Genomic DNA, 15555 nt, shown 5'->3' with positions numbered 1-15555 from the left:
TGGCTTTGCAGATACCGCCTGGGAACCTATGCTTCCTCGGCCAGATACTAAAGTGCAACTTTCTGGCCGCCAAAGAGAGCAAAGCCTTTCTTTTTATTTCACGGAAAAAAAACCCAAACCCACCCAAAAACCAGCCAAACAAGTGAAGGGGAAACGGTGATTTGTTTAGCGCTTGCTCTGGATGGGTTTTGGAAAAACACCTGTTGCGATGCTTGAAATGATACACAGGAACAGAGTTTTGGGTGTCCCCTTGGAAAAACTAAAACTGGGCATCAAAAGCTACTCTTCTTGCTCCCTTCAGAGGGATACCCTAGGTCTTGGAACTGCTTAGTCTATGGAACCGGGGAGTGTATGAAGAACATATAAAACTTGGGTGTCATGAGAAGGATTCACTGCCTGAGTAATGCAGATGCGATTGTAAATAGGTCCTTTCTGACCTCAGAAATCTATGAAGTACTGTATTAACTCACATTGGAAAGTGCTTTTGCTGTTGAGGGACCTGGGAAACTTAACCCTGTAACATACTTTGTCGTGGCTGGTATGGTTAGCAGATAGTTGTTGAGATAGGATGTGCGAAATACCAGCTGGGTTGGATCCCTAGGCTTAATATCAAGTATCATAAACAATTGTATGGTACATCTTTTTAGGAAAAAAAACCCCAAACCCCAGAACAAAACACTTCTCTGTTCCGTTGAGGGTGAAGGAGGAAGTTGGTAAATTGTCGCTTTCTTGCATGGATGTTAGGTGAACAAAAGGAATCTGTAATACATCACTATTCATTGTTCTTAATCCATTGAAACCTTTTAGCTTTGTTTTGGTTTGTGATGATAGAATGTTAGATATAGGATAGACTCATTATCTCAAAAGTTTACAGCTATAGTGAAGTTGTAGGATAGAAGATAAAGCATACTTTTTTTTCTGTGGACTTTTCTTTTTAGTTTCTTACATTATGTCATGTTCAACTCTTACAGACACTTCATTCGAACCTTCTGTTGCACTGGCAAGTCTTGTGCAGCACATACCATTACAGATGATTACAGTACTTATCAGGAGCCTTACTACAGATCCAAATGTGAAAGATGCAAGTATGACTCAAGCTCTGTGCAGGTACTGTATTTCATTGTGAAGGGGGGAAAAGTCTCATTTTCTTATTCTTGCCTTTTTTGAAGTTATTTGTCACTTAGGTTCTATTTAAAAAAACCCAAACAAACAAGAACCATCCATAAAAAAAACCTTTACAAGTGGTACTCTAAGTTATGCTATTTATCATGTTGAGGTAATATTTATGATGCTATGGATATTACTGGCATGGTTTCAGTTTAAGGATGCTGCCTTCATTGCTAATGTGGCTTCTTTCTCATGTTTTGCTTGGGTGGATGTAGAAAGAAGGTTAAATAGAAACTAAAAGGAACCCAACTGTGTTCCTTTTAGGTGACATCTTATGTTTAGATCTCCCATCTTATGGGAGATGGCATAAATAGAGTTAAACTCCATGGAGTTTGCAGTCAAGCTGCGAAACAAGGCCTTGTTTTCAGAAGATCAACCTTTCTGCTTTTTCAAGCAGCAGAGTGGCTCTCTCATGTGATTGTCTTACCCATCCTCTCCTCTTCTGAAGAGAAGAGTTGGTTAGAAATGAGTTTTACAGCTTAGTTTTGAGGTTTTTTTCTCCTTAGGTATCTTTATGACTTTTTAGTAGGATTCGCAGAGAACAGCTTCTATTTCCATCTTCACTCAAGCCTCCAGAGTTTTTCTGGATGTTCTTTTAAATAATACGAGAATGGGACTGATGTAAAAACAATTGCCTACTATGCTGCTTGTCACTAACCTAAACAGGAATGAACATTAAGATTGGCAGCACTGTTAACATACTGTGATTTAGATGGCAATCGTGGTTGGTATCTTCAGATACGTGAATACTAGTGATGCAGAAAGATGACAATGGAAGAAAGATGAAGACCTTGAAGTTTTGGGTTTTTTTTTATAAAGCCTATGGAAGAAGCTGTTACTGAGCACTGAAGTGTAGAAAAATGAGTAAAGCAGTCAAACATGAGGTTGTTAGAAATTTGTATTGTTTAAAAAAATTTTTTGAAATTTTTCAACTAAAAGAATTTAACGTGTACTGTATTTTTTTAACTACATCCGATTGAGTGTAGTGTAGTACTTGCACATTCATGTAGTGTAGCACTTACTTATCTTGGTGAAATACTGAGTTGTTTTCACACTGAAAACACTCCTTGTATTTACATTAAATTGAGAAGCCATATTTCATTTGAAAATGTAATTAATGAGAAGCAGCAGCATTAATATTGTAATTTGGAGTAAGACATATTGTTCGGGACTTTAAAAGAATCTGCTGTACTGAACAGATTTTAAAAGCTGTGTGCCCACTCTAACATTCAAAGCTGGGAAATTCAGAAGGATTTGTGCATGCTAATAACTTTCCAGTAATGTGCTAGTGATTAATTTTCATGTTAGTGTAATTTTAACATTTATGTTGTATTACCTGCTTCAACACAATGTGTTCGTATAATTGTAGCTTTAGAATGGCTTCTATGTATGCCTCTGCATAGGGAAGTAATGCAGTGCTGATCTTTGGGTATAATAGGAGCTGTAATTATCAAATAAGTGCTCTTCTTAGTTTTAGCCATGTGGTGGGTTTTTTCCTCTTGTTTTTGAAAGGTCAGTGCGATCTTACTTGCCTTGTTCATTCTTTGAAGTAATACTTGATTTTAAGAGCCTCTAGTTTTGTTCTGTGGAACTTTCTAGGTACCCCTTGTTATTTTTATTTGTAGATACTCTCATGTCAACACTCTATCCAGTTTCTTATTCTACCTCTGGCAACCCTTTGCAGTAATTACTCTCTCTGGTTTAGAGGAGTAATTGTAAAGTGGATAATACAGCTGGAATGTCTGGAGCACTGAATGACAATGTTGTCATCAGGCTTGCATCATTCCCAGGAGGTGCAGAACTCCAGGCACAACAAGGTCTCCTGATGAGAGTCAACAGAGCTTTGGCAACTGCAAATTAGAGGCCTTGTTGCTCACTTCCTAAGGATAACTTTCATGACACAGCAGAGTCTGTCTAAACTTGAACACAGATTATTTACTAATCTGTAATTAGAAGACTAATAAATTGAATCTGTTCAGTGGGGGGTTATATTAGGCACAGGATTGTATAAGAAAGGGTGCTTGCTTTTTGGTGTCACTACGCTGTTCTTAATTGGCTCAGCTGTCTCATGAAACCTTACCTGAAGCATCAGTGAGGAAAAGCAGAAGACTGTTGAATCTCTTCTGGGATACATGACTACTTTAAGGGTCTACTTCAGATGTCTCAGAGGAAGTTGACTGCCTGTACTCAGTATTCTGACAAGTATAATGTTTGTTTGCACTTTAATGCAAGTATCTTTGTTAAGAGAAACAAAATTTTGTGAATAAAAACTCCAGATGTGACCAGGCCCTTTGTCCTGTTGGTAAAAATGTAAAATATTGTAAAAGATGTTAAATGTTTTTGGGGGTGCCTGGTAGTCTGAGGATCTTCTGTTGTTGTTTTGGGTGTGTTTTCTGATCTGAGGGATTTGCATCTGAGCTGCCAAATTCTTTGTGTGATGTGGCTAAGAAGATACTTTCGTGAAAAGTTACTGTCTGAGGTTTCACAGAGAGACTTTTTTCTCTCCAGGGATATCGGGAGTACTGTCCTTGTTGGGCTCATATGGATAGCAGACTTGCTCATTTTAGGGTGGTATTAGGCTGAAGGTCCCCTTGAGGCCTTTAAGGTTCTCTTAATCTGGTCAAACAAAGAACGTCCTCTGTGTCTTTATTTGTGATCATCATGTCCCATATGAATATTTTACTTTGTATTAAAAATGCTGTCATTGATTGCAACAGGAGCAGGAGCCAAGTAAATGCAATGCAGAGAGGATTTAGTAACCAAAATTTCCAATCTTCACCTACCAGATCTCAGATTTGATGCTTTTTAGGACATTCTCAAGCACATCTGCAAGTTTACTTCTGTTTCCTCTTCTGGCTTTTGTTTCTGCTCTTGAGAGTGTTGTCTCTGTTTTTAAGAGCAGAAACAAATTTTTAAAGATTTTTAAAGATGGAATTTCTGTCTGTAACATTTATACAGAGAATGAGGTGTCTCTTTACAAGGTTAATCATACTGAACTGTTAGCTGTTGCCCTATTAGTAACAATGTTGAGTAGTTTAGTAGTTAATTATACTGACTAGAGATGACAGGACGGCCCATTACATAACCAGAGCAATGGGATGGAACACAAGGAGCCCCAGCTCCCACCCAAAAGCACTGTTTTTCGTTTAGAGTTTGTGAGTCAGTGTGGTTGAAAGTGCACATAGCACAAAAACGGTAATCGGGTGTTTAGAACAGTGGTTCTAAGGTAGAGCTCTACAGAAAACTCTTTACTTGTCTAAAAAGTTAATGAAGAAACCCAAATATATCTTCATTAGGCTTAAATTAACTGTGCAGCTGTTTGTTCCACTGCTGAAAAGTGTCAAGCCTACTAATTGGGGGTGGGTTGGGTTTGAGGATGACAGGACTATGAGGTTTGGGGCCTGTTTTTAGGTTAAGGTTAATTCTTTGCAGGTGAAAGCAGTTTTGGCCTACGTTTTTGATTCCCCGTTTTAGAAAGTATATCGAAAGGGTGCTTAGAATAAACATATTTGAATTTAACATCTCGCGGAAATGAGAGCTTTGTGTAAATTCAGAGCAATGATTATGATGATGCCATGTTTTTTCCCAAGGGGTTTTTTATAGTAACATGGAATAAACCCAGTAAGATCTGTGCTTGACTGTTAAAAAGGAAGTCCTAATGATTCCTTATTTTAGAGAAGCCTTTGAATGTTTTATATGTAGATAGTACATAATTCTAAGATAGATAAATTTTAGAATGTGTGTACTATACATTTTTCAGATCCAAATTATAAACTCTGTGTAAATTTTAGGTTGTTTATGGTAATACAGCATGCCCAGAATGCATGTTTGGTGTTGCTAAAGATCGTGGTTTTCTTTTTAGTGTGGAATCTGAGGACCGAAACTGATTTTGGTCTGTTTGGAGCTTTCTTAATCTCCAGGAAGAACGTAGGAGCTGATAGTTTTGCTTCAGATCAATAATCACTAATAGTGGCTGTTCATTAGACTGGTTATTTGTAACCTGTTTGGTTCTGTGCTAGAATTTAGCCTCTTAAAATAATCTTTATAAGGAGCTTTTTTCAGAAAAGAAGTAAAGAAATATACTTTGAACTTGTTCTTTTCATTGAATTATAGAATAGAATCATAGTGTTATGTAGATTGAGTGGAGCCTTTGGAAGTCATCAGGTCCAATCCCGCTCAAAGCGGGGCCAGCTTCAAAGTCAGACATTGTTGCTCAGGGCCTCGTCCGATTGAGTTGAGAGCTTTCTGCAAGGATGGATGTGCCTTGGTCTTGCTGTATAACTTGTTTTAATGTCTGACCATGCTCGTAGTGAAAAATTTTTTGTTCCACTTAATCGGTGGTGCCTCATGTAGTTTGAAGAAGGGGATCTTGCAGACAGTTAAAGAAAATCCAAAATATTGCCAAGTAAAATCTCAGAAGAAGAAGAAAGCCTGAATTTCATGTATTAGCTGGTACTGCCATATGATATTGTGTCTTAGAATTGCTTAAACTATGAACAGTCTGCTTGTCTGCCTTAACAGACAATTTGCACTGATACTTGAACTATCCTTAGAAGGATAGAATACCCCTATTTTCTGTTGCTGATATTTCACTATCTTTTCTAGGCACATATAAAGTCCCTTCACTTTTTCTTAGCTGTAGTAAAATTCTTTCTTTTGGGGCACATGTAGACCCCATGCTGCTGATGGCTATTATAAGATCCTTATAATACCTGCTGTGATGTATTTAAAACTACTAGATTTTATCTTTTTAACTGAGAGTGTTTGAGTTGGCTTCCAGGAATGTAGTTCTAAGTTGAAGAGGCTTCCTTTTCAAATTGAAATGTTAAATAGTCAGTTTTGGTCTCCTTTGGGGTAAAAGGTTCCCAGGTACAGGCACTTTTTCACCTGCAGTAGGAAGTTTTTGCCAAAAAATAAAAATGTTAGCTTAATGCTTATAAAACCAGGGTTCATATTCTTAAATAACAAGTAATTTTACATGCTTATGTATTTTGGCAGAGTGTATTTACTTTGTAATCAGTAATGATCTATTAATACATTAAGAGTTAAATGACATGAGATAATTAGAATTATTTTACTACTTGCCTAACATTCTTGCATTGCTTCTTGTGAATCTCTGTGTAAGTGTGTAACTATCTGGGTAATGTACAGGATCTTTTTGTTGAGATTAAACTTCCTGGCATATTGGTGGTTTTATTTTTTTTTTATTTTTCATTAATCTTTCAGAATGATTGACTGGTTGTCCTGGCCTCTGGCTCAGCATGTGGAAACATGGGTGATTGCACTGCTGAAAGGATTGGCTGCAGTCCAGAAATTTACCATCCTCATTGATGTCACTCTGCTTAAGATTGAATTGGTACGTTGGAAAAGCACATTCAAAATTGAAGGAGGGGGTAAGGAATTTAACAGCTATACAATTGTGTAGCATCTTTTGTATCGCAACACATATTATCTTATTATTCTGCAAAGATGCTGTAAATGTATCTGCAGCTTTCAGTTGCATATAACGATTCTGCCTGTTTCAAATGGTTGTAGATTTGGAGTTCTGTTTAGATTTTCACTGAAATTTCACTTTCTAGATTTACTGAAATAAATATGGATTTTTTTAGGTCTTTAATCGACTTTGGTTTCCTCTAGTGAGGCCTGGTGCCCTTGCTGTCCTTTCCCACATGTTACTTAGTTTTCAGCATTCTCCCGAAGCTTTTCACTTGGTAAGTTACTAAAATGGTTTTAAATTCTTTGAAATGTCATTCACGTGTGATTTCTAAAGTGGACGTAAAGAGTAACAGAATTGATGAGCTTGGATTTCCTCGTTGTTTCAAGGTTCCAGAATCAGATTTCTGTGGTTCACAGACCACTAGGCTTTCTAACTTCCAGGTTCAACCACTTAATCTGTAACTGAAAGCGAGCCTTGTTCTTCCTGGTATGTACATAGAAATATCTGGGCGCCGCATTCTGTCTTTGACAGTATACTTCTGGAAATCCATTTTATGTAATGTGAAGTCTACTGATAAAGTTGGGCTGCAAGCAGACTTTCAAGCACAGCTATTTGGGGAAAACAGATAACCAATTATCTGCTATATATGACCTCTAGTCACCTTGGATAGGTGCATTAGACCAAGAAGTGCTTCACTTTAAGAAAGCTACCCTATCTGTGTTTAATGTACGGATGGGCAAACTGAAGGATACTATTTTTAATGGCCACTCTTCAAAATGCAGTTCATGCAGATGATGATGGTTCATATTAGTACAGCAAGATGTATAGTGCCTTCCCTATTCTCATACTCGGGGTTTAGCTTAAATTTAAAGTGAAATACAGGTCTTTCAGACTTCACCATAGTAACAACTTGGCACACTTTCTCTAAGGTGTCCCCAAGGCTCTTAGGCCTGAAGGGATCACACATACTTTGATTAGGGTCAGAGTAATTGCCTTATGCCTGTTAACACTTTTTTTTTTTTTAATGACAGAAGTCTGAAGCTTCTTTCTCCTCCCTCTGCTGCCCTAATCTTGGCCTAGGATAGAAATTTGAGTCACAAATGAAACAGCAAAGTAGCCTTGAATATGCTCAAAACATAAATATTTCATATGTCTTGCTGTCTTGCTTTTCTTTGTTCCTGAGAGACAAAACATTAGTGAGAAAAATGTAAAATATGAGGACACTTATTCTGGAAGTAGGCATTTATGTTAACAAGGAAGATTTCTGCCATAGGCTGCATGCAGTACTGCATAAATATCTGTCTTCAGGAGTTTGTGACCATTTTCCCTCCATTTTAAACAACCTTCTTCACTATTGTTTTTTGAGGTACCGCTGTCATTTAGTATCCTGTAATGTTTTCCTGCATTTCAACTACTTGCTTGCTTTTTTGTAATAAATACTCTGAATATAAAATTATTAAATGCATATTTGATACATTGCAAAGTAAATTAATTTCTATTTATCTGAGTTAACATTCCTCTTTCCTACACTTGAGCATCATTAGCATAAATGACTTTTTTAATAGAAGAAAAACCCTCTGCCTTGTGTTTTTGATGTAGAACTTGTCATGCTGTGTACTATGGACTTCTAAAATCTACTGATGTCTAAAATTTTAATTCGACCTCCCACCAGAAGTGATACTTCTGTATGTATTCAAAGTGTAACTTTCACTATTATGCAGCATGCTGTAAGCAAGCATTTGGCTCTTAATTTGAGACAGCTGAGAACCTGTACTTTTTCTATTCCCATGTGCTTGGTCTGTGTAAAATTATTGTATCTCATATCTACTTTATACAAATCTCATTCGCGGAGCTCAATAGTTACTTTCTCACTGCTATGTACCCACATTTATAAAGTGAAAGTGGGAAATTTTTCCACTGCAGCTTTCACTGTTGACTCTAGTACACTGAACACTTAATCTGGGTGTTTTCATTTTTAAGCAGTGGATATCTTGCTTACCAAAAGGGTAGGCTTTGTTTCTCTGAGATGTAAAAACATTCTTTATACTTAAGAGAACAACTGATATTTGAAAAAGTGGCAAATGAGTATTTTGCACCTGGCCACTTTTACTTTGGTGTTTTGAAGTATATTAATTCTTGTAATTGGTATAGTTTCCTAAAATTCTGATAGTCTTGTAATTTCTGTTCTGTATTTCATGTCTTTACTACCAAACAGTTTGTAAGCTAACTTGTAATGATGAATGATTCCATCCACTTCTTTCACAGGTAATCCGTTTTGATCACTTGAAAACTGCCAGAAGTGTCTAAAATATTCTGGTTTGCAGTGAGAAGTCCCTACTCTTTGGGACTGCATTGAAATAACTTTCTACCTGATGTTTTAAGACTAATATAAAAAAAGTCTCATGCAGTTAAAAGTACAGACAAAGCTGTGCTAAAGAAGGGGAAGGAGATGGAGAGAACATTTCTGATTTATACGCAATTTAAAATGGTAATGAATGAGCTAATCCTCAGATTACCGTATCTGTGGTAAGCTTTTTTTAGCTCTTAATAAACCAAGACCGTAATTTACTGAGTTTAGATCCCTCACTAGGTGGAGCTGTGAGATAGTTTCTGTCTTGTGAACTGAAATATCATGAATGTATTCATTGGCTTCAGATCCAAAGTGTTAGATTCTGTTTAAGGAAAACTGAGGTTTGTTTTCAAAACTATACCCATGAAATTAGAGCAGGATACTGCACTGTTAGTGGTGGCACAAAAGCAAGATATTTGCTGTTAATATCCTTAATAAGGGGGGTACTTTGGACACTTGACCATTTAAAATGTTAACATGCATTTTCTAAGTTCATAAAATTCCCAAACTTGATATGTGAGCTAAAGGGAGCATTGAATAATTAATTGTGCTGCTTGAAAATTGTCATGAGTAAAGAATAATGCATGTTTTTCAAGTCATTGTTTCTCAACCACTTCTTGCGTAATATCAAAAGGTCCTCTGTCATTTGGCATGTATAAAACAGTTGTCTGTAGAACAAAAAAAAAAGTACAAATGCAATTAACACCCTTTTTTGTTTGTTTTCCTATTCAGATTGTCCCACATGTGGTTAGTTTGGTTCATTCCTTCAAAAGAGATGGTTTACCTTCCAGTACAGCCTTTTTGATGCAGTTGACTGAGTTGATACACTGTATGATGTATCATTATTCAGGATTTCCAGAGCTCTATGAACCCCTTCTGGAAGCTGTTAAGGTATGTTAGGAATATAAAGGTGGTGGAATGTTTTTGTCTTGTTTTCCCAAATATGAAAGCTGTAATACCATAGATCTAAGTTCTTCAGAACTTCTGGGAGAAAAGAGCTAACCGCATGACCAAATGTCAGTTTTAACTGTTTGAAAAATGCTAGAAAAATTGTCCTGAATGTCCATGATATTATTGCAGCAGGCTTTAAGGAAAGCCTGAAATGAGGTCCTTCATTAAAAACACAATCTAATTTCTTAAGCCTCATGTAACTGTTAATATACTTTTTTGAAGGCATTTCATTTCAACCCAAGCTGGAAACTGTAACTCTTCAACTATAACTTCAGAGCACTGGTAGTATTGAAGAGAAGTAGGTTCTGAAGAGTACTTGGCATGGTGTTAATCTTTGGCTAGCTCCGAAACACCATTATTAAGCACTACGTCTTAATACTGTTGTCAGTATTGCATGCCTCTGTGGGTAAAGTATGCTGGATGCTGGCCTGTGCTGTTTTAAAGCAAAATTCAGGGTTTTTTAAATATAAATATTTATTTTAAAAATCCCAAAACAACACTCCAAACCAAATTAAAAATAACACAAAAACCACTGGGGTATTACTGTCTGATTTTATAGCAGTAGTATTGCAGTTAAATGCTTGACACTTAAAAAGCCCTATCAATTTAATTCCATGTGTTCTGGACTTTAGTCTTTCATTCTTACATTTTTATTCCTGCTCTGTCAAATATATTTCTAGCAGTATAGAGGATGCTTTAGGAGTCTGTTAAAGCTTGAAATTTGGGAGGTAGTTTTTCGTGGCAGAAAGGATTCTGTGAATATGCAGGTCAAAGGTGACGACCAGACCCTTATTCCTGCAATTTGAGAGTTGAGTAAAGAAAGCTTTGAAGAAGAGGGCTTTGGGGGGGTTGTATCTTCTAGGCTATCAGGGATAGCAAGACCCTGAAGGAGTGTATGGGAGCAAGTGAAGATATAAGACTGCTGAATGACAGGACCTATTATAAAAACAAATACAAAAATCTCTTAAGTGTGTTAAATGTTTCTCTTGTAGGATATGCCCAAACCCACTGAAGAGAAGATTAAGCTGATTCTCAGTCAGAGTGCCTGGACTTCTCAATCCAGTTCTCTGCCATCTTGTTTATCTAGACTTTCTGGAAAATCTGAAACTGGGAAGACAGGTCTAATTAATCTAGGAAATACTTGCTACATGAACAGTGTTATTCAGGCACTTTTTATGGCTACAGAGTAAGTCCTTTTTAACAGCTCTCTTCATTGCAAGTTAACTATTGCAATTGTTGCATTCTTGCTTTTCACAGAATATTAACATGTCCTGGGGTCTCTCAGCTTGCTTGAGCTGAGTGGGTTTCTTTGCACTCAGTTACTGATCGCTTCGTTAAAGTCCAGCTCTGTGAAACTGCAATTTTAGCCACTAAAATCCTGATCCTTTTTCCTCACTGTCCTTACTACTTTCAGTATTTTAAAAGTTTGTTGTGATGCTTTTGTTATAATCTGGAAGCTATTAAAAAAAAAAAATCTGGCTGTCCATTCATAGTCATTTCAATGTTTAAAGAAATAGTTTTTTTGCAGTGTTAGTTCCTACTGTATAGTAATTTTGTATCTAGAGCAGAATCCAGGTATTGAAGGGAAGTGTTACATGTTGCTTTCTTGCAAATGGAAGTAGTTATCTGAGCTGGAATGATAACAGCATTGTTGTTAGAAATCCAGAAAGGAAACTAATGTCTGGGTTTTTTTTTTTCAGTTTCAGAAGACATGTTTTATCTCTGAATCTAAATGGTTGTAATTCACTAATGAGAAAATTACAGCATCTTTTTGCGTTTTTGGCCCATACCCAGGTATGTCAGTTTTTCATCTGCTGTTTTTTAAGCCTAGATCAATATACCAAAACAGTGGAACAAACATGATGCTGTGGGAGTCCTCTTGAGTATATTAAAAATAAAAGTGATGGATTTGTAGGGGGATGAGTCTGCCTGCAAATGTTCACATGGTGTGGATGGACTTAGAGAAATCTGTATTTCATAAGTGTAACATCTTGGCATTGTGGTGTTTTTACAAATGAGCAGTAAAAGGTTTTCTTTGAGAAGCCAAAAAGAAAAAGTCCAAATAAATCCTAACTTGATATACAAGCTGAATTTGTGTAGCTTTCTAGGATAAACTGTGACTTTCTGCAGAGATTTTTACGCTAAACTTTATTAAAAATTCTGAAGTGAACTTTATTAAACGTTCAGAATATTTTGCTAGTGCTAGAAAGACATAAGACACTTTTGTTCTCTTTGATTACTAACAATAAACTTGTGAAGGGGATGAGGCTGGGTTGCCTTAAAAATAAATTGGTGCTTATGCAATACTGGTATTCTGAGGAAAGAAAACATTTTTTTTTTTTAAACTTGCCAGCAAGAAAAGTAACTGCTATTTCTCATAACATCTGGTTTACACTCACTACACATTTAATACTTGCCTGCAGGGTCTACTACTTTTACCTTTGTACTAGAGGTGATTACTACAAAATTAATGGTGTTCTTTTCCTATGATTAAGTGTGTTAAATGTTTGTCTGCCATGTGTTTCATACAGTTCCTCTAAAATAATGTAGTCCAAAGTTCAGTGGTCAATAAAAAAAAACACAACCCCAATTTTTTAAGTAGTTCTTATGTAACCTTGTCTGTCCCTCTCTTATGCAAACAGAGGGAGGCATATGCTCCTAGAATTTTCTTTGAGGCTTCCAGACCACCATGGTTCACCCCTCGATCCCAGCAGGATTGCTCAGAATATCTCAGATTTCTGCTAGACAGGTACAGTTTTTGTGCCATTAATGGGAATGAATCTACAGTTTTACCACATAATATTGAATTCTTAGGAGCAGTCATGTAACAGTTCCACTGCACGAATGGGGATCAGGAATTTTGGGCCTCATTCCTGGCTGTCTCTGATTTTCTGTATGGTCTATGAAACACTTCATGGGTTTAATCTGTGGTGAAGTCTGGATACCATCTTGTATCCATATCATTTAAAGCAGGTTATAGTGGTAGTTATGTTCCATTTTTACAAATCTAAACTTGGGTGTTATGTTAGTGACAGTCCTGTTGTAAAATTAATGTGGTTGATGAAACCTCTTTATTTCATACAGGTCAGATAAGTTCTGAAGGGATGTACATGCATTTATAACCAGCTTAATAAGCAAGCAAATTAACTGTGGCACATACAAAACAAAAATACCTAAATGTATTAGCAGCCCTCTTTAATTTTAGGTTGCTGAGATGTGGCTTAAGCAATATTGCTTTATGACACATTCCTTTTGTGGAGAAGTTTATCTCAATAGTGAAATAGTGGTTTTTATTTTTAATCCCTGCCCCTCCCCCCCTTTTTCATTTTTGGTTTAGTTTTTCTTGATGTAGTTTCTTAACATTCTTGGCTACAAAATCCTGACCTTTTCTTTTCTTTGGAAATAGTCTGGCACTAGGTAAATAGCTACTTGTTCTCTTACAAAATCTGACTTACAGAACCAGACAGATGGGGAACTGATAATGTAATGGTAAATAATAAAAATGTTGTTTGTTAGGTTTTTTTAATACTTGCCAGTTCTCTCAGTATATCCATAGTGTTCTATTACATATAATGATACCCACATTAAATGCATTTGTGCTTCTCTTATACTCTGTTTTGGATAGTACTGACCTGTATGGTTCAGCTTGCTTATATAAAAAATAACAAATAGCTCTTTTAATGTAAGACACTTCTTGTGACTCAACCATCTGTATTTTTTAGCATAACTGGGGGAAAAAGTCTGAAATGATGCAGCAATATTTGTTTGGAAAATAGCACAGCTACTTGGTTGTTTTTTTTTTTTGTCTTCAGGCTGCATGAAGAAGAGAGAACCTTGAAAGCGTTGTCTTCGGCAAAGACTTCTGAAAGTATAATGAACGAAGACTCACAGATTCAAGAAGCTGTCCATAAAGCACAAGTATTTGCTGAAACACCTCGTATGGGAAATGAAGAAAGAACTCTGATAGAGAAGATGTTTGGAGGAAAATTGAAGACTACTATATGCTGTTTGAACTGCAAAAGTATGTCTCAAAAGGAAGAAGCTTTCACAGATCTCTCTCTGGCTTTCTGTCCTCCAACTTCCTTTGAGAATGTTGGCCCAAAATGTGTGGAACGTTCTGAAGAGAAAGATGACGACGTGGTGCAAACTAGTACTTTAGCAACTAGCCCTGCTGGAGAAACACCTCTCGGTACTTTGGAAGTAAATGGTGGATGTGACACAATAATGAATGAAGGAACCATAAAAGATTTTTCTACTGAGCCAAACTCTGAGAATACCACAAATCCTGAACTCAACAAAGTTCAAGATAATGGGGATATGTCTCAGAGGCTAGCAGGTAAAACCACCCTGTCAGTTACAGACTTACTGAATTATTTTCTGGCACCTGAGATCCTCAGTGGAGACAATAAGTATTATTGTGAAAAGTGTGCCTCTCTACAGAATGCTGAGAAAACTATGCAAATCATCGAGGAACCTGAATACCTCATTCTCACTCTTTTGAGATTTTCATATGATCCAAAGTGTCATATAAGGCGCAAAATCTTGGACAATGTATCTCTGCCACTTGTTTTGGAATTGCCAGTCAAAAGAGCAACATCCCCTCTAGCTGTAGTTTCGGGAGGTTGGTCTGTTGGTGTTGAGATTTCTGATATTGGAGAAAATCTTGCTAAAAAACTCAAGCCTTCAGGTGCTGATGAAGTGACATGCCCACAATTGGTGCCCTACATGTTAAGCTCTGTGGTGGTGCATTCTGGTGTATCCTCTGAAAGTGGACATTATTATTCATATGCTAGAAATGTTACTGGGTCAGGGCCCTCAGGACTTTGCCACCAGTCTACAGCTCTTTCTTTAGTTTCTCCTCAGGATAAGTTGTTGGCAGAGGAGAGTCCTTGTACTGTTGTAGAAAATGAGCTGGACACTGAGATGCCAAGAGAGTGGTTTTTGTTCAATGACAGCAGAGTGACATTTACCTCATTTCAGTCAGTCCAGAAAATTACCAGTAGGTTTCCAAAGGACACTGCTTATGTTCTGTTTTACAAAAAACAAAATAGCACCTGTGGCTTCAACACCAATTCAGCAAATGGACTCTGGGTAAATGGAGACCCTCCCCTACAGAAAGACCTCATGGATGCAATTACGAAAGATAACAAACTGTACTTGCAGGTAAGTTGGAAACTGTGTATGAAGAGTGGTCTCAAAACTTCCAAGAGGCTGTCTAAAAGAAAGAAAAAATTAGCTTTAAAATATTCTGGTATATTAACCTTGTAAATTGCTAATCTCAGTTCCATCTTGATGTTGCTAGACAGGTTTCATAGTAGTGTTGCCACCATTAGATGGGAAGCATCAAGGAAAATGGCTTAAACTCATTTCAGTTTAAATTTTTAGCAGAGATGCTTGCACAGGTTGTTTAACCACTTGTAATTCTACGCAGGAGAGGCTTTTCAAACAATTCTAATTTTCATGGCCTTTCATAAATTACAAGAGTAGCTAAAGTATACTTAAGAACTTCTTTGCAGTGTTCCTGCTAGCGCATTTTCATTTGGAGTGAAGTATTATTTATACAACTTGTGCTTACCCAAATGCTAGAGCCACTAAAATGAAGACCAGATGCTAGTGACTAGATGCCGCTTTCCCTTTGCTGCCTATTTTG

The 15555-nt window shown here is 36.8% G+C and overlaps 1 protein-coding gene across 1 annotated transcript; it reads left to right on the top strand.

The window, feature by feature from the left end:
• Positions 1 to 971: 971 nt before the first annotated feature.
• Positions 972 to 15084, top strand: USP38 (ubiquitin specific peptidase 38; the record flags this gene model as incomplete). The annotated part of the gene is made up of 8 exons (XM_010295260.1): positions 972 to 1107; positions 6394 to 6523; positions 6777 to 6878; positions 9687 to 9845; positions 10898 to 11091; positions 11606 to 11699; positions 12548 to 12654; positions 13718 to 15084. Coding segments are annotated over 8 exons (2289 nt in total), but the record flags the coding sequence as incomplete, so codon positions are not given.
• Between the last annotated feature and the right edge of the window lie 471 nt (positions 15085 to 15555).

This window comes from Phaethon lepturus, unplaced genomic scaffold (assembly GCF_000687285.1).
Source record: "Phaethon lepturus isolate BGI_N335 unplaced genomic scaffold, ASM68728v1 scaffold15639, whole genome shotgun sequence".
Classification (NCBI taxonomy): Eukaryota; Metazoa; Chordata; class Aves; order Phaethontiformes; family Phaethontidae; genus Phaethon; species Phaethon lepturus.
This window is presented reverse-complemented; position numbering and strand designations above follow the sequence as displayed.